General features: G+C 45.1%; 1 protein-coding gene across 1 annotated transcript in view; it reads right to left on the reverse strand.

Annotated features, from left to right (window-relative positions):
• Positions 1–23605, reverse strand: part of GLB1 (galactosidase beta 1) — an 81729-nt gene that overhangs the window by 48557 nt on the left and 9567 nt on the right. The window contains exons 2-6 of the mRNA XM_021677570.1: positions 10161–10330; positions 8511–8661; positions 7908–7968; positions 5816–5910; positions 361–541 (exon numbers count right to left, since the gene is read on the reverse strand). Of these exons, the coding sequence (XP_021533245.1) occupies positions 361–541; positions 5816–5910; positions 7908–7968; positions 8511–8661; positions 10161–10330 (658 nt within the window). The remainder of the gene's footprint in view (positions 1–360; positions 542–5815; positions 5911–7907; positions 7969–8510; positions 8662–10160; positions 10331–23605) is intronic.

The raw sequence follows: 23605 nt of genomic DNA on the forward strand, positions 1-23605 counted from the left end.
AGGCCATCCCGGTTCATAGTGTTGAGTTCCGCAGAAAGAGAACGGAAGCGCAGGGAAGTTCCCTGCACTCCAGGGCGGACAGGCCCACCGCACCCCGCCAGTGGCTGACCTTCCAGGTGCGTTCACCAGCGCTAAAGACGGAGCCCTTGCCCAAAAGGGCCAATCAGCTTAAATAAAATCTGCGCACCGGAGGGGTGCTTTATTCATTATTCCATTTCACCTGCTCCTCCGTAAAGGAAAATTTGAGAGATCTCATTCAATGTTCCCACTTAACACACAGCTGCCCTGAGCGACTGACGGAGTTCACTGCCCAAGCCCGCATGGCCTTAGCTGGGTTTTACTGTGATTACAAACACCAACCTGGTCCGAAGTCCACTGTGGCATAGAGCCCCTGCAGCGCCCCACACTGCAGGAATGTCTCATGTGCCCCGTCAGTGGTGAACAGGAGCACGTCAGTGCCCAGGTGGTAGTGGAAGAGCTTCTGCAGGAACCGCAGGTAGTCATAATCACAGGTGAAGTAGCTGCCATATTCATTTTCAACCTACAAATTACAAAAGAGGCGGGGGAAATCAGGAGAGCCCGATACCCTCATTCTAAGGCAAGCTTTTGTTTGTAGACAAAACCTGAGCATCTATGAGAGATGACAAGGCCCAATGATTGCCAAAAATATTTCTTACCCTCAGTCCTCAAACACTCATTTTCCAAAGAGCAATTCAGCATAAAAACTTACCTTCTACTATGTCCCACTCCACCAAAGTAAGAAAAACAAAAACCACCACGTGGTTTTGGATTGTGGTGATGTTCTAGCCGGTACTAAATAATAGGTACTTTAAATGTGACATAAATAAGATCTTCCCATGGTAGAATATTAGAAAATGGGGGGAAATGCAAAGAAAATAGAAAAACCATGTGTTAATTCCTTTCGCCAGAGATAAGTGCTATAAGCATTCTGGCTTAGTTTTCCAGATTTACACACCTACAGACACCCTAAATACACACGATAATACACAGTCATTGTTCTCTGTTCTCAAAACTGGTATCACATTACTTGCACCAGTTGTAACATAAGTTTTGCACCTTAACACATTATGCAAAATGTCCATGGCAGTAACGAGGACAAATGCTGGCTGGATAAGGATGTACCATCATTTCCTTGATCTGCTGTCAAACGTTCAGGTGGTCCTCCTCCTTTTTGTACTCCATCACCAACGCTCAGTCTGCGTTGAATAGCATCAGTGGTTTTCAACCAGGAGTTATTTTCCCCCCGGGGAACATATGACAAATCTGCAGATATTTTGGGTTGTCACAAGTGGCGGGAGGGGGGGAGTGTGCTGCTGGCACCCCAATGGGTAGAGGCCAAGGGATGCTCCTAAACCTCCTACTTGTCAGCCTCCACACAAAGGATTATCAGGTGCAAAATGGCAATAGTGCTGAGGGCACATTTCCACTTTCGCAAACTCTCAATGGGGGAGGACAGCACCCCCAAAGAGGTGAAAATTGATTCTTACAGGAGAAAAGAACACCTTACTCTTTTTTATCTGTAAAGCACAGATATACATACACTTATACAGTAGATGGAAGGCATTAAGATTTCGTGGGGGAGGCAATTAGAAAAAAATGTCTAAAGAGACTCTTTAGGGGCAACAACGAAAAAAAGGTGAAGAAACATTGCTGTAAAGCAATAAAACGAATGACCTTCAGCTCCACCCAATACATGAAAGAATCTTAGAGCTATGACATTGAGGGAAGCAATACAGATAGTATGCCCCCCACAGAAAACTCAAAGCAGGCCCAACCCAACTATAAATCTGGGTGCGTACACAGGTGGCAAAAAGAGAAATGACACCAAGAAACGAATAGCCGTGAAGGTCAGGACAGTGGGAAGGAGTGGGGTGGTCACGAAAGACACCAGGGAAACTTCTCCGGTGCTGGCCATATGCTATTTCCCATCTCGGGTGGTGGTTATGTGGGTGTTCTCATCCTAACGCTTCATTATGCCACACCCTGGTATTAGAGTTCACGATTTTACAAAAATGACAATAATACCCGGCCATCCAGTCTCAACCTGCACATAAGGCAAATAAATTTTTGTGATCCTGGGGAATCCATAGTCATTAAACATAAGCACAAGAAACTGTGATCCCTCCAAAAAGAGGGTGACTGGGAGAGACGGGTAAGGAAGCTTCTCTGGAGGGGCTGCCCAAGGTAGCTCTAGGGGGAAAGGCACTACCAGGGAAGAAAACAGGTAGAGAGCACTCCCTGTTTGCTAGATGGCCAGTAGCTTCATGTGACCCGTGGACAGTCAGGGAGTAGGCACAGGACGGTGAAGGACGGAGATGAACTAAACACCACCATCATTCTCTGCACAGGGCTGCTTCCCAAAGAGTTTAATGAATGACTATTTCCCTTTGATAATACTTTTTTTTTTTTAAAGATTTTATTTATTTATTTGCGAGAGAGAGAATGAGAGACAGAGAGCATGAGAGGGAGGAGGGTCAGAGGGAGAAGCAGACTCCCCGCCGAGCAGGGAGCCCGATGCGGGACTCGATCCCGGGACTCCAGGATCATGACCTGAGCCGAAAGCAGTCGCTTAACCAACTGAGCCACCCAGGCGCCCATCCCTTTGATAATACTTTCATGCTACAGGTTCAGACTGCAGCAAGTATGCCCAGCACCAAGAGCTTCACTGGTCCTGAAGCCACCTTGAAAAAGGAGGAGTTTGCCCTCACACAGAGCAGATTCCGCCCCCACCCCGCCCCCCACCGGGGCAACTGCTCCTGACACTGATTAGTCCCACAGGTGTCCCTTTGGAAATAATTGAGAGCAACTCGAAGAAAAGCTTGCAAATACTGGCGAGATACTTTCCTCCTCATTTTCTTTCTCCCCCCGTCTTTTAATAAGATCTACTTAAATGGCTGTGTGTTCCTTTGTCCTTTGGCCATTCACAAGTTCAGAGCTAGTTCCAGGGTCAGCTCTAGCAACCAAGTCGGCCCGGAGCCTTTGCACCTCATGTTCCTTTCTGCCCACCACCACACCCCAACCCAGAGGAACGCTTGAGTTTTCTAGAGCAAGGGGTCAGCCAACCTTTTCAATTAAGGCCCACGGGGTATTTCAGGGTCTGTGGCCACATGTCTCTGCACCGATGAACTCTGCTCCTGATGTGCAAAAGCAGCCACGTTCACACGTGAACGACTGGGCGCGGCTGGGTGCCAACGTACCGTTATTTACAAAAACAGGCCACCGCGGGTCCCCGTCTGAGAGTTTTAACTGTCTCATCCTGTAAGCTCCTTAATGAAGCCACAAGGCACTGCGACTTCTAAAGTTGTTGATCTTACACAACATCAGGTAGAAGTAGGGCTGTTACCTTAGGAGGAATACCCCATAAACTGGATGAAAAACTGGATGAAGCAAAGTTGTGCGTGAAAAGTTCCCACTCCTAATTATTTTCACCTTGGATATTATTAATAGGCATCTGCGGCTTTACTTATTTTAGGTGTGGTCTTGGTACCAACTGAGATAAACATCCACAGAGGCAAACCAGCTAAGGTGGCGCTGGATTAGCTAACCCCTCCAGAAGAGAACACTTGCTACATGACTGAGTCATAAGGATGAATAAAGGACCAGGCAGGGCTCTCTGCACCTCACTTTTGTCCTGCCTGCAGATACATAGGCAAGGCCTCTTCAAACTCTCCAGGCACCCAGACAGAGCACCAACACCATGAACTGAGTAAAGCCATCATTTTGCCCCATGGCCTGAATGTAGACAGACAGGGAAATCAGCTTTTTTTTTTTTATAAGATTTTATTTATTTACTTGACAGAGGGAGAGAGAGCACAAGCAGGGGGAGCAGCAGAGGGAGAGGGAGGAGCAGGCTCCCCATTGGGCAGGGAGCCCGATGCGGAGCTCGATCCCAGGACCCTGGGACCATGACCTGAACTGAAGTCAGACGCTCAACAAACTGAGCCCCCAGGCATCCCAAAGATTTTTTAATGATATGAAAAAATGCTTATGACATAAGACTAAAGTAAGAAAAGTCGGATAAGAAACTGGTCACACAGTTTAAACTGACTCTGTAAAAAGAAATTTTTTAAAGGCATGGGAAAAAATTCAAGGAAATCTCTCCAAAATATGAAAAGCTTTGCTTCTGGCCCCTGACATTTAAGTGAAATTATGGCTTTTCTGTTTTCTTATATTCTTCTGTAGCTCCCACACTTACTTGTTTATTTAGTAGTCAAGGGGCACACAGACTAGGTGGCATTCAAGCAGGTGGACGTGTGAAAGGCGGAGGAGGAGGCTGAGTCCCCGGGGAGGACCCACAGTCAAGTTCAGGCCATCCGAGGCTGCCAGGGATGTACTCAAGAAATGCCCCCAGGGCAGCCAACATTGCTCTCCTCTGCAGAGTTCATATCTGATTACGCTTTTCGTGGCATTTCAATAACCAAAAGGTACAGAAAAGTGAGCAAAAATTAAAAGTGACTTGGAAAGAAGCAGAGACTAAAAAAGGAGGAAGACTAGAGAAAACTTGAGATTAAGAGAAAGGAAGAACACCCGGCCATGCAAAGACACACTCAAGTTGCAGCCTTGAAGCTTCATACAGAAAAATGGGCTCCTGTATGCTTCACCAGTACAGACTCAGGTCAGGTGGAGGGGTATTCGGCGCTCCCTGGACATCCCTCTAGGAGCAGCAACCTGGCCTCTCTTCAACGTGCAGTGTCAGAAAGGTCCCTCTGGCCAGATCCGCCTTCTCATTGCTTCATTCGACATACACCTGCAGGCCAAGAGAGCGGCCATGCTCCCTTCCCACAGTGAGCGTCCCTACAACTGTCCATAGTATTGTCCCTAAGAAGGAAATCTTGGCCATAGTTCTGTAGGGAGCACCACACCGCACCCCATTGTTTCAGGATGCAGCCAGTGTTACATTTATTCCTTGGCAAATGACTAGTGAACATGCTTTAATGTTTTAACCTAAGGAATTTTGCAAACATCACAAGTTGTTACAGGTCAAGGGTCCCCATTTTTCACAGGGAAAATACTTGGCACACGATCTACCCCACAATATCGCAGTCTTTGCAGAGCAAAGGACAGATAAAAGAAGGAGAGTGGGGGCAGGAAGCAGGAGGGAAAATATAATGGCCCCCAATTCAGCACATCCTCTTTCCACGTCAGCGAGAGCTGACAGCCTAAGCAGGGCAGACACCGGAGCATTTCCATCTGTGCTGTATCCCTGCGGCCTGACACACTAGAGAAAGAGACAGGCCACAGGATCAGCGGACCTGGGACCTATGCTGCCATCCGGATTCGGCCACCTGCCAGCCGGGTGACCTTGGCCCAGTCACTCAACCTCTTCAAAGTTCTTCTTCTTTTTTTTTTTAAGATTTTATTTATTTATCTGACAGAGAGAGACACAGCAAGAGAGGGAACACAAGCAGCGGGAGTGGGAGAGAGAGAAGCAGGCTTCCCGCTGAGCAGGGAGCCCTACGCGGGGCTTGATCCCAGGACTCTGGGATCATGGCCTGAGCCGAAGGCAGACGCTCAACGACTGAGCCACCCAGGCGCCCCGAAGTTCTTCTTTTAAAAGAGACGGTGGTTGGAATAACGGAATAGGGTCTACAGGGCCATCAGCACAGGGCCTGGTACACAGCAGGCATTCAAAACGATAACGCCTCCCCAAAACGCAACTTCAAGAAAACCACCAGCTGTGGCACTGCCTCGCAAAGAAACAGACTTGTGAGGCTCATAGCTGCATCACTCCTGCGTATGCTGTGGATGGATGAAAGCTTTCCCTACCGCCCACCCATGCTCGTCTCTAGGTTACCTGCACGGTTATGATTGGCCCTCCATTCTGATAGAGGAGAGGCTTCATCTTGGGCAGGAGGACTCCCAACCATTTGTCCACGGCTGCAAGGTAACCTGGAAAACAAGACAGGTTAACTCCACTCCACACCTGGTCCTGCAAACAGACACAAGGCCACCCCCTTACCCTGGAGCTGGCAGCTGAGACCAGGACATGCTGGATTCAATGACTACGTGAAATGGGGTAGCTGCTGCACTGAAAGTCTCAGAGAAGTTGTCCTGCAAGGAGCCATGTCCTCAATGAGCTCTCAGTAGACAACGAGCGGTATGCACGGTACCTGTCCTCACTACTACACACCAAGCATGGAGCGCAGGAGGCATCCAGCCCATGTTTGTTGAATGAAGAAAAGAGTGCCTGAATGGTGTGTCTTTCTCTCTGTCAGAGTGGGGGGGGTGTTTTTCCTTTTCATTTATTTTATTTTATTAATTTTCAATTTTTTAATTTAGATTCAATTTAGTTAACATAGAGTGTATTATTAGTTTCAGGGGTAGAATTCAGTGATTCATCAGTTGCATGTAACACCCAGTGCTCATTACGTCATATGTCCTCCTCGATGCCCATCACCCAGTTACCCCATCCCCCCACCCATCTCCCCTCTAGCAACACTGTTCGTTTTCTAGAGTTAAGAGTCCCTTATGGTTTGCCTCCCTCTCTGTTTTTGTCTTTATTTTTCCTTCCCTTCCCCATGTTCATCTGTTTTGTTTCTTAAATCCCACATATGAGTGAGATCATATGGTATTTGTCTTTGTCTGACGGACTTATTTCGCTTAGCATAATACCCTCTAGTTCCATCCATGTCATTGTAAATGGCAAGATTTCATTTTTTTTTTTGATCGCTAAGTAGTATTCCGTCGTATATAAGAACCACATCTTCTTTATCCATTCATCTGTCAGTGGACATCTGGGCTCTTTCCATAATTTGGCTACTACGGACATTGCTACTATAAACATTGGGGTGCAGGTGCCCCTTCAGATCACCATTTCTCCAAAGAGGACATACAAATGGCCAAATGGCCAAAAGACACATGAAAAAATACTCAACATCACTCAGCATCAGGGAAATACAGATCAAAACTACAATGAGATACCACCTCACACCAATCAGAATGACTAAAATTAACAAGTCAGGAAACGACAGATGTTGGTGAGGATGTGGAGAAAGGGGAACCCTCCTACACTGTTGGTGGGAGTGCAAACTGGTGCAGCCACTGTGGAAAACAGTACAGAGGTTCCTCAAAAAGTTAAAAATAGAGCTACCCTATGACCCAGCAATTGCACTACTGGGTGTTTTCCCTTTTTATCTTATTTTAATTTAATCAATGGTTAGCTGCTCTTATCACCATCTCCAACGCTAGCATCACCAGGAAAAACTGAAGTCTTCAGAAGATGGAAGTGCAGCTAAATGGTACCTTCTGAGTGATCAGGGTTTACAGCTAAAATAATTTCTAGTTGTTTATTTTTTTTTTATTTTTTAAAGATTTTATTTATTTATTTGAGAGAGAGAATGAGAGACAGAGAGCATGAGAGGGAGGAGGGTCAGAGGGAGAAGCAGACTCCCTGCGGAGCAGAGAGCCCGATGTGGGACTCGATCCCAGGACTCCAGGATCATGACCTGAGCCGAAGGCAGTCGCTTAACCAACTGAGCCACCCAGGCACCCCAATTTCTAGTTGTTTAAAAAGACAAGAAAAAGACTTCATTTACAGATCACTCTGTAGACAAATGAATTGCCAGTTTGATTAGCTAGATGCTATCACTGGCCATGTAATTTAATGAGAAAGTAGGAAGAGAAAGCATTAAAGTGAGTCGGTAAACCACAAACAGGGCCCAATGCCAGTTCAAAGTTACCAGTTTATCAGCAAGATCTGGTCAAATAGTTCAAGCGAGCCTTACTTCCTACACATTCGATGCCTGCAGTGGACAGTGATTAACCCTCACACTTCCAGTAAGCTTTCAGAGGTACAGAGGTACCCCAGCCTTCAAAATACCTGATACTTCTGATATAAAATGTCTAAAGACATCATAAATTCTCTCAAGACATCTGTAACAACTTACCTGGATCCGAAGAACGGAGAATAATAGACTCTTTTAATAATAGCCAAGCAGGTAATCCTCCCTAGGATGGGGGTTGGGAAGGGGAGAGAAAAGAAGAGGAGAAAAGCCATTATAACATCTGGGGATCCGGGAAGGGACAGGAATACCCTTAGCAGTGAGGGAAAAGAAGAAAAGTTTCACGGAGAAGAGGTATTAACTGGGCTTTCTGGTTTAAAACTTCCAAGGAAACTAGAAATTGTAACACAGTGAAAGATGACTTCACACGCATGCAGTGTTTGGAGAATCAAAGCCTTTGTATAATTATTCCACTTAAGAGGGAGACAGGGCCCATATCACTACCTGCTTTTTACAAAGGGGGAAACTGAGCTACATGAGTGCGCACTAAGAGGAGGACACCTGCCTTCTGACCCTTACCGGTTCCTCTCTGCTGAGGCACCTCCTAAGGTAAAGGACACCTGCGCTGGCTACAGTGACAGGCTCAGTGGGATCTGGAATTAGAGACTTATTTAAACTGCTTTAATTCACTTTCTCCCAGATCCCTGCCTGCCAGCCCACCCCTGTCGGGCGCACCAGCCAGGTAGAGCCCAGTCTAGACGTACTCACCATGTCCCACTCTGCACAGATGTAGGGTCCAGGCCTCAGGATGACCAGCAGTCCCAGCTCCTGGGCCAGCTTAATAAAATATTCCACATCATGTTCCCCAGAAAACTGGTACTGTCCTGGCTGGGGCTCGTGAAAGTTCCAGGGCACGTACCTGCCGAGACACACATAGCCCCTTCTTGGGTTCAAAAATCCAGGGTGTAAACCCTCAGACACTCACACAGCTCCCTCCGGCAGCCCCTTGGGAACCAGGCCTTGTTTCAAGTTTTCTCAGCAGTTACCCAAGGGAACCAAATTTGGTGGGGGACACTTAAGTTTATGACCCACAAAGAATGCCCATTCCTATGTAATGACTTTAAAAAACCACAGAATTACATGAGCACAAATTACTACTATGTAAAAATTATGTATGCCCGTGTAAGGCCAAAGGAAAATGAAAATATCTATGCTAAGGTAATAAGAGGTATACTTTTCTTTTTGAAATTTTTTTTAAGAAAAATAAAAAACAAAAAAAACCTCTGACCCCTGTGTCCTCCTGCAAAAGATTTTGTCAGGAACGGCACGCAGGAAGTAAAGTGACAAAAACTTCTACCAGTTCCCCTGGCTGCCTTCAGCCTAGACCACAGACTACATTACGAAGCTACCCGCTGCCATCACAGAGGTCTCTTGGATGACCCCTGGCTCGTGGCCTTTTCCCACAATCCCATGGCTTCAGGGCTCCCTGGGACAGATAGCCTTGGTCCCCCAGAGCGAAGTGTTAAACTGCAGGTAGGTCCCCGAGCCCCAGGAATCTGCCTCTGCATTTCCCTCACCCCTTATCTTGAAAAGGCTATCGGCAATCCTCATCAGTAGTGAGAAAACCAGAGTGGCCAGCCGCACCAACTTTCCCCCCAGTTAGTCACCTTGCAACAGCAGAAGAGATGAGGAGAGATGGTTATTGGGGGAATTCTGTAAGTCTAGGCTATAGAATTACCCCATCAGAACCACAAGGAAAACTGGGTTTCAGGAATCTACCTGACGTGGCATACGACCCCTAGAGCTGAGGAAAGCCGTGCTGCCTACAAACACTCCAAATTCTAGGGAGACTGCTGGCCAGAAACAGGCACTTGGGTAAATTTCAGTGTCACCAGCTGTAAATGGGAATGAAGAAATGGAATCTTTCATGAAAAGTGCCCTGCACACGGAAAATGCTCTGTCACTGTTACTCCCCTTTGCCTTTTTTTTTTTTTTTTAAAGATTTTATTTATTTATTTGACAGAGAGAGACACAGCAAGAGAGGGAACACAAGCAGGGGGAGTGGGAGAGGGAGAAGCAGACCTCCCGCAGAGCAGGGAGCCCGATGTGGGGCTCGATCCCAGGACCCTGAGATCATGACCTGAGCCGAAGGCAGACGCTTAACCGACTGAGCCACCCAGGCGCCCCACTCCCCTTTGCCTTTTTAAGCTAAGGTTCATTTTATGATTTCCAGAGACCAAGTTCAAGATCGGAAGAAGGGCCAATTGAGCTGATGCCAAGCCCCTCCCGGAACTCCAGATTATGTTGTGTCCCATTCTGAGGAGCGAAATCGCTAGCTGCATGGAGAAATGCAGCTGTGCCCTCTGTCTAGGTGTGGGTGTCTAGGCCCAGGCAAGAGCCCAGTGCCCTCCTACTTACGTTTGGATGGCGTTCAGCCCAGCCATCCTCATCTTCAGCAGCCGGTCCTTCCAGTAAAAGCGGGGCACGCGGAAATAGTGAATGCTTCCTGAGATGTAGCGGAAGGGCTGGCCATCCTTCAGGAAGCGGTTGTGACCATAGTCGATCTTGAATGTCCTCTGGGAAGCATTCTACAGAGCAAGGATGGGACAACATGAGAACCTCCATCTTCCGCATTTCGGAAGCAGACACTCTGACCATGGCAAGTGGCTCCCTGCCTCTTTCATTTGTGGAATTTGCTGATGGAGTTAATGCCTGGCTTCTGGGCTATAAAACAAAGCACCGCTAAGCCAGTGGCTAATGCACCCAGGCAACAGAAATCATCAGGGAGGACCCATGTGCAGGACTCCAAAGGTTTTACCTTCCAGAGGCCAGCGCCAATGTGACAATCGGTGGATGAGACACAGAAGTTTTATTCCCCAAGGGAAAACCCTGCTGGAGGAGACTCTCTCCTTGGTATAGCAAAGCACAGTGTCCTGGGAATAGAACACATACATGGACACCCTCCATCCCTGTGGCTGTGACCGGCTGGAGCACTAGATGTATCTCGACAGTCATGTCACCTTGCTGAAAGCAACAGATGAGAAGTCTAAAGTCCTGGCTGGGGCTCTAAGTCTTGCAGTGACTAGGCAAACACCCTCTCTAACTCTGTATCTCCACTTCCATAAACACACAGGACGTCAGACTAAATGAACTTTAAGGCAGTATATTTCAAATTACAGGCTGCAACCCAATTTGTGATTCATGAACCTAATTTGAGTGATGATTGGCAAGTATTGTTTTATTAAACTTTTGTTATATATACATATACAGAGTTGCATTTGATATATGTCTCTACTGGGTTGCAATGAAAGGCGTATTTCGGGCGCCTGGGTGGCTCAGTTGGTTAAGCGACTGCCTTCAGCTCAGGTCATGATCCTGGAGTCCCAGGATCGAGTCCCGCATCGGGCTCCCTGCTCTGCGGGGAGTCTGCTCCTCCCTCTGACCCTCACCGCTCTCATGTGCTCTCTGTCTCTCTCATTCTCTCTGTCTCAAAAAAAAAAAAAAAAAAAAGAAAGGCGTATTTCTAGCAAAATCTAGGCAAATCAAATTTCGAGAAACACTGGGGATTGGTTCAGAAGCTAAAATGCTAGGATTTGGAAGGGAAGCCAATGGTTAGGTAGAATAGAACACTGCCCTCTGGTGGATGGAAAAAGGCAGCGAGGTGTCCTGAGTGCCAACAGGACCAGGGCCATAAGAAACCAGTTAATTGCTTTCCTCCATTGCTGTTAAGATTCCCTGTGCAGCTTTAGGCTTTTTTTAAAAAAGCTTTTTTTCATAGCAGTACCACAGTCCATGACAGCTTTGGAGGCCTCCCTTGAAGCCATATCTGGAAACAACTGTAAGAGCATAGGTCCTAGATCACATTTGGCCTGAAATCCAACTAGGGAGTTAAAGCACTACGATGGAAAGTTAAACAACTCAGAGTAGATCGCTCAGGGGCAAATGGAAAGCTATACTGTATGTGAGTTCACCTCAATAAAGCTAACCAAAAATAAATGAATAACTAATTTAAGAATCATTTCTGGGGCGCCTGGGTGGCTCAGTCGGTTAAGCGACTGCCTTCGGCTCAGGGCATGATCCCAGGGTCCTGGGATCAAGCCCAGCATCAGGCTCCCTGCTCATCAGGAAGCCTGCTTCTCCCTCTCCCTGCTGCTCCCCCTGCTTGTACTCTCTCTCTCTGTCAAATAAATAAATAAAATCTTTAAAAAATTAAAAAAGAGTAATTTCTAAAGAAAGGGCCAGAGCATCAATCGCATATCACTTTGTTCTTCTAGTAAACAAGGCTTTGACTGTCATTCAAACGCAAGAAACTCCTGAAGAAACGAAAAATATGAAAGTTACTTCTTATACCAGGTGCCCCAATGGATGATTTTAAAAACATTTTCACAGCACATATACGATTAGGTGCCAAAAAAGGGTTTCCTACACATCCTGTGAGTTCAGAGGTGATGCATGAGGTGCAGAAATTCTTTGCACAGGTAGAAAGGGGGTAAGCTACGGGGAAATGCAGAGGGGCATTTGTAGCCCGCCTGTCTAGGGGAAGGGCCTCAGAGGAGCAGATGAGGTTGCTGAGACCTGATCTTAGCAGACGATGGACTCAGGCCTTTGTCCCACTCAGAGGAGCACCACCCCTGCATCCAAACAACCCCAGAATCCAGCCCAAGTATCTCCCTGCCGTCCATTTACAAATATTACAACCACCTACTATGTGCTGAGTAATATCAGAGGGAGCCACACAGATGTGGCCACAGCCTACATGAAGCTTCCATCTAGACTAGATGTCAACATCGTGAGGCCCAGATGGTAAAGTAAGGATAAGATCATCATGCTGCACACCTTAACTTACACAGTATTAGCTATCAATTGTACCTCAATAAAGCTGGGGTCAGGGGTAGAGTGGAAAGCTGCAGTGGTAATAAAAGGCACATGACCCAGGAGTGGGGCGTGCGGACAAGTTTCCCAGAGGGAGGAACTCTGGTTCTCAACCTTGGCCAGGCATCAGAATCACCTGTGCAAATTTTTAAAAACAGCAAAGTCAGGCCTCACCCCCAGACATTCAGATTTTATCTTGGGTGGAGGCATCGGCATTTCTTAAAACTGCCCAGATGATGATGTCAGGTACAGCCAAGGTTGGGAATTACTGGCTTGAGCTAAGCCCCAGGATGAGGAGCAGCTGGGCAAGGGAAAGGACACAGGCAGAGAAGACAGTGTGTGGGGTGCGGAGAAGGAGCCCTAGAACCTCAGTACAGACCGTGCACGGCAGGGAGCTGAAGATGGACAGGGACCAGACCAAATGAGCCCTGACGTCCACATTCATGGGCCTGGGCTTTATGCCAAGAGCTGTGGAGAGCAACTTACACGGAAGACCACGTGAAAACATGTGTTTTCAGGGGCACCTGGGTGGCTCAGTCGTTAAGCGTCTGCCTTCGGCTCAGGTCATGATCCCAGGGTCCTGGGATCGAGTCCCACATCTGGCTCCCTGCTCAGCGGGAAGCCTGCTTCTCCCTCTCCCACTCCCCCTGCTTGTGTTCCTGCTCTCGCTATCTCTCTCTCTGTCAAATAAATAAAAAAAACAAAACAAAAAAAACATGTGTTTTCAAATGTCGGTCACTCTGGCCTTTTCCTGAAGCTGCAAAAGGGAAACAGAGTCATGGACCGTGGCGGCAGCAGAGAGGTGGGCAGTGGACAGGAGGCGGAACCCCCAGGACCAGGGGGTGGTTAGATGTAGGACACAGGGGCTAACCTGAAGAGGCTCCCACAGGTCTCAGGTGGAAAAATTGGGGGCATTTAAAAAAAGAGAGAGACTTAAAAGAGGTATCAACTGGGGGAAATTAAAGCCTGCACGGATATTAACAACTGGGAGTTACATGTACATGATTCCTCTGCTCAATGTCAGCCTCTTAAAAATGGAACAAGCAGACACTATGTCCCTCATGTTGTGATTCAACAGGAAGTACAGCCCCACCTAGAAGCAGGCCTCATTACTGAACTTGAACCTCAACTGAACCTTAATCTACCCATAGCACAAGGCACAAAATTATGTGCAATTTTGTGCAATTTTGAACACATCCAAAATAAATAAATAAATTATTATTTATTTGGCACAAAATATGCCAAATCCCAAGTGTGGGACACTCTAGAAGTCCAATGATAGAGTTGCTCCAACAGATTGATGGCATTAAAATCAAACAAAATAAAGAGTATTGTTAGAAAATAAAAGAGAACTTAAGAGGCATAACGACCTAATGCAGCATCGGAACCTGGTTTGGATCCCGATTCTAAGGAACTGCAAAAAAAAACCCAATGTTGAGATGGAAAGTCTGAACAGAGATCAGGCATTAGGTGGAATTAAAGAATTACTGTTCGGGCGCCTGGGTGGCTCAGTTGGTTAAGCGACTGCCTTCGGCTCAGGTCATGATCCTGGAGTCCCGGGATCGAGTCCCGCATCGGGCTCCCTGCTCGGCAGGGAGTCTGCTTCTCCCTCTCCCGCTCCCCCCTCTTGTGCTCTTTCTCTCTCTCAAATAAATAAATAAAATCTTAAAAAAAAAAAAAAAGAATTACTGTTCATTCTGTTGGCTAAAACAGTGGCATGCTGATTACACAAAAGAAAAAAAAAGTTCTCATCAGTTAGAGATACATACAGAAGTTTCTATGGGTAGAATGACACAACCTCTGGGGTTACTACAGATGAAAAAGAAGAAGAGCAAACAAAAGAGCAGAGGGCACACAGCGCAAAGCTGATCACTGTGGAAGCTGCTATGGACACCTGTTATTCTTGGTTCGTTTGTGTGTTTTAATTGCAACACTGTTTAAACCAAATCGCACCTCAAAATAAAGCCTTTTTCTTGGTTATAAGAAAAACAAAACCATACATTCATGAAAAGACTAGTAACAAATGTTCACAGCAGCTTCATTCATAATTGTCTAAAACTGGAAGTAAGCAAACGTCCATCAACAGGAGAAAGGATACACAAACTTCAGTGTGTTCATACGATAGAATACGTCTAAGGAATAAAGCAAAACTACTGGTGCTGCCAATAATACGGATAAATCTCAAAACTGTCATGCTGAGTTTGAGCCCTACACAAAAGGTTCCCACTGTATGAGCCCATTTATATGAAGCTCTAGAGCAGGCAAATCTAATCTATGGCGGGAAATAATCAGAGTAGTTGTTGTCCTTGGGAGGGGGAAGGCAGGTACTGCTTGGTAAGGAACATGAGGGAACTTTCTGGGGTAATGGTAATCTTCTAGCTGAAAACGGGTTTCGGATTATACAGGTGTGTGCATTTCTCAATACTCATCAAAGGGTACCCTTGAGATCTGTATATCTCATTGTATGTAAAGTCTACCTTAAAGGGGGAAAGAGAGTTATAAACAAATATTCACCTCTAATTAATGATAGAAGACATGCTTGGGGGAAAAGTACACTGATGCCTGCAACTTACTTTTGAACACATCCAAAAAAGATGGATTGGTGGGTGGATGGATGGAGAGATAGAGTGACAGTAATATGTTAATGGTGGAATCTGGACGGTGAGTATAAAATTCTTTCAACTCTATGTGTGAAAATTTTCCTAATAAAATGTTGACAAAATAAAAAAGGGCGGGGACTGGGGAAAGGCGTTCAAAAGGTACAACTTCCAGCTAAAAGATAAATAAGCACTAGAGATGAAATGTACAACGTGGTGACTATAGTTAACATTGCTATGTGATATACAGGAAAGTTGTTAAGAGGGTAAATCCTGGGGGGGGCCTGGGTGGCTCAGTCGGTTGAAGTGTCTGACTCTTGGTTTTGGCTCAGATCATGATATTGGGGTCCGTAAGGCTCGGCACTCAGCACAGAGTCTGCTTGTCCCTCTCCGTCTGCTCCTTCCCCCCTCTCATAAATAAATAAAATTTTAAAAATATGTTATTTATTTGAGAGAGAGAGAACATGTGCATGAGCAGGGGGAGAGAGAGAAGCAGACTCCCCACTGAGCAGGGAGCCCGATGCAGGGCTTGATCCCAGGACCCTGAGATCATGACCAAGAGTAGGCTGCTTAACTGACTGAGCCACCCAGGCACCCCTCACAAATAAATAAAATCTTTTTTTAAAAAAAAGAGGGTAAATCCTACAAGTCTTTATCGCAAGGAGAAAACTTTTTTCCTTTCTTCTTTTTTTCTTTCTTTTCCACCGTATCTATATGAGAAGATTGACATTAGCTGAACATACAGTGGTGATCATTTCACAATATATGTAAATCACAATATCATGCTGTACACCTTAAACTTATACAGTGATGAGAATCATTTGTCAGTAAAACTGGAAAAATAAATATAAATAAATAAAATTAAAAAGTGGACTGACGAAGGGCGCCCGGGTGGCACAGTGGGTTGAGTGACAGACTCTTCATTTCAGCTCAGGTCGTGATTTCAGAATCATGAGATTGAGCCCTGCCTCAGGTTCCATGCTCAGTGGGAGTCTGCTTAAGATTCTCTCCCAGGGATCCAGGAGTGCTGGGGTGCCCATGCCCCCGGGGCCAACCCTCAACCAATGGGGTGGATAGCTGCATCTTTTAGGCAGACAATACTGGAGATGTTCTGTGTACCTTCCAGGAGATCCTGGCAGGATTCTGACCCTACTGCCCACAGTGAGAACCATGATATATCCTTATACAGACTTCTGCTTCTTTCCACCTGTGCTTCATGCCTGCATTCTTGGATCACTTCTCAGATCACCTGCACTCAAGCCCTTGTTCCATGTTTTGCTTCTAAAAGAACCCAAATTAAGACAATGGGTACCAGGATTGGCCTAAACAGCAGATCCTCAGGCTGTGAACCTATACCTGGATTTCTCATATCTGTCAACAGCAACAAGACCCTAGAATTGATGTTAAGTGGGTGGTGACACCCCATATTATGCAAATATGAATTCTACGGTCCTCACCTGTGCCGGACTGACAACAGGTACCGGCAAAAGAGGAGTTGGCGTCTACATCAGCTCTACCCCTGGAATGGGGGGGAGGGGTACTGGTAATTCACAAGGATTGTGAAGTTGGCTGATTTTTATTAGCAGATTTGGAAGCTTTGAAGAAAGATTGCCTGATGGGATCAACATCCACTCCAGGCATTCTGTGATGCCAGAGGCTTCTGTGACTATCTTTAAAGAGACTATGTCTCCAGCTAGAAGGGTAAGGCTCAAGACTTAACCATGTGGGCACACTGGGAGAGGACCTTGAGGGACAGAATGTAAGGCCGGCCAGAGGGAAGTTTATTGACAGTGCACTCTCCCATGACCTGTGAATTACCATCTTTTTTTTTTTTTTTTTAAGATTTTATTTATTTGCAGAGAGAGACACAGCAAGAGAGGGAACACAAGCAGGGGGAGTGGGAGAGGGAGAAGCAGGCTTCCCGCCGAGCAGGGAGCCTGATGCGGGACTCGATCCCAGGACCCCGGGATCATGACCTGAGCCGAAGGCAGACGCTTAACGACTGAGCCACCCAGGCGCCCCTGTGAGTTACTATCTTGACAAAGGTACCTTAAGCCAGTTCCGATGCTGTTGGGAGCTGGCTCCTTGGAGCCAGAGCATGATATCGGCCTACGGGAAATGAGGGGGAGATGCCAGGATGGGCCTGGCATCCTGAGGAATGTGTGAGATGTCTCAAAGAGATGGAATGTAAAAATGGTGACCAGACAACCCACCATCTGACTATATCCCCCAGGACAGGCCAGAGAACGCTCCCTTCAGGAAGGAATGCACTACTGAGGAGGGCCCTGGCATCCTCGAGAAGCCCAGTGAGGCTGTCCTCTGTAGGCGAGGGATGACAGAAAATGCTGCCATGGCACTGAGGATGACGAGACTCTGGCATCACCAGAGAGGGACCACACAATCACCACAACGACCAGCTAGGCCAGAGTGCAACCAGGGCGTGCCGACCTGTGGCAATCTCAGGCAAAGGCTCATAAACCACAGCACTACCAGTGGGTGGGATGACTGGGTAACCAGCCAGTGTGCTGCCTGATGTGTCCAACAAGGAAAAAACAACCAAGAACTCACGAGTACTGCAATGGAAAATTGACTGAAGGGAGGGCTGGATGGATCCCCTGAGGAAGAACCCTGTGATGCCACTCCAGTATACACAATGAATAGTCCCCTAATCCTTCCCCAACAGAACTCGGGTACCTGGGGAATATGGCCCCCCAGGCCCTCTGGGGACGGTTGGATCCACCTGAGCTGACATACCAGGGTATTCTGAAATGTAATGGCATTTACCACTCTTTAGAAGACCGGGGAGAAAGGGAACCACGGCCCAAGTCCTTCTCTACATGGGTCCAACAAGTCAGAGGGCCTATCCTATGGTGATTTCCCTGGTCCTGAGCACGAATTCGGATGGTTTTACTTAAGAGCCCCCTGAACCCACACCGCAAGTCAGAGGCATTATGGAGGGAAGAGCCAAGTGGAAATCGTGGAAGTACCCACTCCCCACCTCGATCCAAGATAAATCTGAGGCAAGCCCACAATTCCTCCTGGGATGGCAGATCCTCATATCCGCTCCACAAAGTCTCACAAAACATTCTCATCATATCCCTATTCCTGTCACATGTGCGCCCCTGCAAAAAGCAGACAGATCACAGTGCAGGATGGTGGGCTACAAACTGAGCTAGGCGGCACCTGCCGTGTGGGTGTAGTATTATTACTGGAGAGTCAACGCAGCCCTGGCGCTTGGTCTGTGGCTAATGTTCTATTCTTTTCAAAACCATCAGTAGAAAGGATCAAAAGCAGTTTGTTTGTAAGCGGGCAGGAGAGCAGTACACATTCTCTCTCTTGTCCCAGGGCCCCCCTGACTGCCCCACTCTCTCCAGTGAGACACCCTGGTCATCAGCACATCCCATGGGCTGTCATGCTGGTCTGACAGATAAACAGCATCATGTTATTTGGATCCAGGGAGCAGTGACAAGTTTCTGAAACTGAGGCTTAGAAAAGCAGCACAGAGTGGAGTGATAGGGACAGCCACAGAAGCAGCATCACCTAAGAGACAGCTTCCAAATGGTGGCTGTCATGGCCAAGGTCAAGAGGGAAAATCCGCCTCGTGGCTCCAAAGTGACCCCTTTCAACACTGAAGGACCTGAGAGGATCCAGCTTAAAGGGCCAGCGTCCTTAGTATGTCTGAGCTGTGGTACCTCTGACAGAAGTAAGGCAACTGAGAAATGTCAGGGGACAAGGCAAGAGGGAAACTGTCTTCAGAGCTTATTCCCCCAAAATACAAACAACATAAAATTTGACCTGTGGGCAGATTCCACGCCTTCTAAATTAATTGGCACGGGAACGGAACACTGAAGAGCCATGGTTTTATTTCACACATGCAGGGCTGTGGTAGCATCAGTGTTTACAATGCATTACAATGCACAGAAACTTATAAAAGAAAAAGCAATTGCAGGCAAGGCAAAGCACACACCTTCCCAAGACCCCTGTGTACATAATGCATATAATACTGGAGAAAAAAGACAGCAGTACAAACAAAATACCCTTGAACCAATTACACAGCAGAGACCTAATACTGTCCTACAGAACATTTTTAAAGTTATTTATTTTGTGTAGATTATTTCAGTGGTAAATAAGCATTTCTTTAAGAAAACTAAACATAATACGAATACTTATGTCACCAAGTAAGGTGAACATTCCCCAGGTTTCCTAATACTCAGGACTAAAAATCATTATATTAGCATTACTTTATGCACATTCCTCAACCAGAACAAAGAAATAAAAGGAGCTCAGTGACATCACAAGTTATGGGTCATGCTGACCATATGAAGACAATACATCTTCAAGCCCTTCAGTAGGACTCTAGTAAAGCACCTATCCACTGGATCTGCATCCCCAGCACCCTGTATGCCCTTTCACTCACCCCAGAGGCCCAAGAGCCTGGAGAATTCCTGACATGAGCTGCTCGGCTCCAGAGTGGCAGAGACCCACCCTCCTAGGCTGCTAGTGCCCTCCGGTTGAGGGACAAGGTATTGAGGGGAGTGGAGAAGATAGGGATGGAAGGGTGTTTATACACATGGGCTTCCCAGATCCCTCAGCTCACAGAATAGAAAGACAGAGGGGTATTTCAGATGACTACACAACAAACTTTGTGCCAGAGCTAAGAGCCTTTCAAACATCCAGTGTCAGGGAAGCACCAGACACCAGACAGGCTGAAGAAGCAAAACAGCCACAGGGAAGGGTGATGATCAATACGGATGGGGAGGAAGTTGTGGATGACCTGCTATGGCTTATGCATTCTATTTTTATCAATGTTGTTATTTATTTATGCCTGTCTTGTTCCAAAAAGATTTTTGTCCAGCATTCCAAAAAGACAGTGGATGAAGAGCGTAAATTACAACGGAGCATAAATTACAACGGAAGCGGGAGGAAAATGGCAGGATGGAGGAGAAATGAACACAGCTTGGGACCAGCTCCCAATCCTCCAGGACTCACAGGCAGTTACAGATTTAATTCTGCCTCCTCAGCTCAGAGAAAAGTAAGTACATAGCCTTAAAAAAATAAAAATAAGTTTTAAAATTATAAAACAGTTCTTAAAAGTTAAAATCAGACCTAACTTTCTTCCCACACAGAAAAGAATCATTTCAAGTGAATTTGAAATAGTATTTTGATGGTATTTAGCCTAAGGATAAAAATATATCTTAAACTGCATTCAGGTAAAACAAATGAACAAACAAAACTGCATCCAGTAGATTTCATCCTAGCAATAATATTTCATTGCTATTTTGAATCCATAATAGATGTTAAGTAGGATAAAGTAAATAAGTAATTACATTGGCTGTTAGGAACCAAAATTTTCAGTGTAAAACAGAAACAAACATAAAATCTGAGAAAGTTAAGTAAAAACCCTGTCATCTGGGTTCTGTGAGAAATCTCTGTACCTTCCATTCAATTTTGCTGTGAAACTAAAACTGCTCTAAAAAATAAAGCTTGTTTTTTAAAAAGCTCATAATTTGCCATTTAAATTGGAAATACTAATATAACTTATAATTTTTTTCTTTCTAAAAAATATTTATTTCCTAGCAACAGCCACTGAAACAGCTTAGAAACGACACTGGCTAGTAACACTTAGCTCCTCTAGCACTTAAATTATGGCCTTTAAATATTTCCCACTCAAAGGAACCAGAGCTCCTTCAAGAAATTACTTAGTCCAAGTCTAGGACAGAATACATACAAAATAAGCCTAAAACTATCAAAAACCATTACGGTATGATACAGAAGCAATTTCGCTCCAACTGGCCAAAGGTGGGAGATTTTGAGCAGCAAAAGATTTATCACTCAGGGGTGGCTGGGTGGCTCAGTCAGTTAAGCGTCTGCCTTCAGTTCAGGTCATGATCTCAGGGTCCTTGGATCAAGCCTGGCATCAGGCTCCCTGCTCACTGGGGTGTCTGCTTCTCCTTCTCCCTCTCACTCTCCCTCTGTTCTCTCTCTCTCTTTCTATCTCTCAAATAAATAAATAAATAAATCTAAAAAAAAACATTTATCACTTCAATGGACTGAAACACATCAGATATATGAAAACAGCCAAATTCATGATATTCCCTCCCACCCCAAAGAAGAGATTATTGAACATCCTTGGAGTTTGCTGGGGCATCAACTCTTTATTCTGACAATTGATGAATAAAGGGGAAGAGTCTAGCATCTCTCTTGCCTCTGTTACAGCCTTTTTCAGAGTAACCAACTGATGAGGAGAGTTCTTTTTAGAAGAACCACAGATGATGAAATTAAAAATCACCATTTTGGGGGCTGATGGCAGGATTATATTTCTGAGTGCTCCAAAAACTCTTTCAGAATTCAGAACAGAGGTAAAAGAAGTTTCCATTGTCTCCTGAATATATAAAAGTTAAGTAATCAACTATTCCTGGAAAGCCTTCTTAGTACTCTGGCTCACTAAATTCTATAATGAGTGTAGCAAACTTTAAAAAAAAAAAATCACAACTTTGGAATCCCTAGTGGAATAGTCAGGCAATAGTCATCAATGACTGCTGAAACATTAGATGAAAAGATGATGAGGAACTTTCCAGTGGAGGGATCGAGTTGACAACACTGGACCCGTGGGTCAGTCTTAGCCTCACTGAAAGCAATGAAGTCGTCCTGCCCAAAAAAGAAAAGAAGTTGAACCTGAATCTATCCAGCCTCTAACTGCAACTTTTATAGATCTCTAGCTCTACCAGTTCACAGACAATATGAGGGACAGTACATTAATCACCACAATTCCAAAATGTAGGAAATACTAAGATAATATCCAGATAACTTAAACAAATAAATGACATAAAGAGGGGAGGATGTTTTATAGAGTCAGATTTAAGAAATATATCATATACAGTATATGGGTCTTATTTTTAGGTCCTGATTCAAACAAAAGAACTATAAAGAGACATAATTCCTCAAGTAACCAAAGACCAGGACACCTGGGTGGCTCAGTCATTAAGCGTCTGCCTTTGGCTCAGGCCATGGTCCCAGGGTCCTGGGATAGAGTCCCACACTGAGCTCCCTGCTCAGCGGCAAGCCTGCTTCTCCCCTTCCCACTCCCCCTGCTTGTGTTCCCTCTCTTGCTGTGTCTCTCTCTGTCAAATGAATAAAATCTTAAAAAAAAAAAGAAAAAGAAACCAAAGAACAAACTAAACCCAAAGCTAGCAGAAAGAAGGAAATAATAAAAATCAGAGCAGAGATAAATGAAAGACAGAACAAACAAACAAACAAAAATAGGGAAAAAAATCAATGAAACTGAGAGTTTTTTTTTTTTTTAAAGATCAACAAAATCGACAAATCTTTAGCTAGATGAACGAAGAAAGAGAGAAGACTCAACTAAAATCAGAAATGAAAGAGGAGATATTACAACTGATGCCACAGAAATAAACAAGATTATAAGATACTACTATGAACAAGTGTATGCCAACAAATTGGGTAATCTAGAACAAATGAAAAAATTCCTAGAAACATACAACCTACCAAGACTGAATCAGGAAGAAACAGAAAATCCGAGGAGACCAATAACTGGAAAGAAAATTGAATCAGTAACTGAAAATCACAAAGAAAAACCCAGGACCAGATGGCTTCACTAGAGAATTCTACCAAACATTTAAAGAAGAATTAACACCAATTTTCTAGAAACCTTTCCAAAAAATCAAAGAGGAGAAAGGCTTCTAAACTCATTCTATAAGGCTAACACTACCTTAATACCTAAGCAAGACAAGACATAACAAGAAAACTAGAGACCAATATTTCTGATAAATATTGATGCAAATATCCTCAACAAAGTACCAGCAAACTGAATTCAACAACACATTAAAGGGACTGCACCACATGACCAAGTGAGATTTATTCCTGTAACACAAGTATGGTTCAACATACGAAAATCAATCAATGTAATACACCATGTTAACAGAATAAAGGACAAAAAACACATGATCATCTTAATTGAGGCAGAAACAGATTTGACAAGATTCAACGCCATTTCAATGACAAAACACTCAACAAACTAGGAGTAGAAGGAAATCACCTCAACATAAAAAAGGCCATATATGAAAGTCCAGTTAACATCATATTCAATGATGAAAGACCACAAGCTTTTCCTCTACGATCAGAAACAAGGCAAGAATGCCTGCTCTTACCACTTCTATTCAACGGAGTATTGGAAGTCTTAGCCAGAGCAACAAGGCAAGAAAAAGAAAAGATTCCATATACAAAAAAAAAAATTGTTATGACTAATAAACAAATTCAGCAAAACTGCAGAATACAAAATCAACAAATAAAAATCAGCTGCATTTACAATAGCATCAAAAAGAATAAAATGCTTAATAAACCTAACCAAGGAGGTGAGACTCATACACTGAAAAC

Source organism: Neomonachus schauinslandi, chromosome 1 (assembly GCF_002201575.2).
Source record: "Neomonachus schauinslandi chromosome 1, ASM220157v2, whole genome shotgun sequence".
Taxonomy (NCBI): Eukaryota; Metazoa; Chordata; class Mammalia; order Carnivora; family Phocidae; genus Neomonachus; species Neomonachus schauinslandi.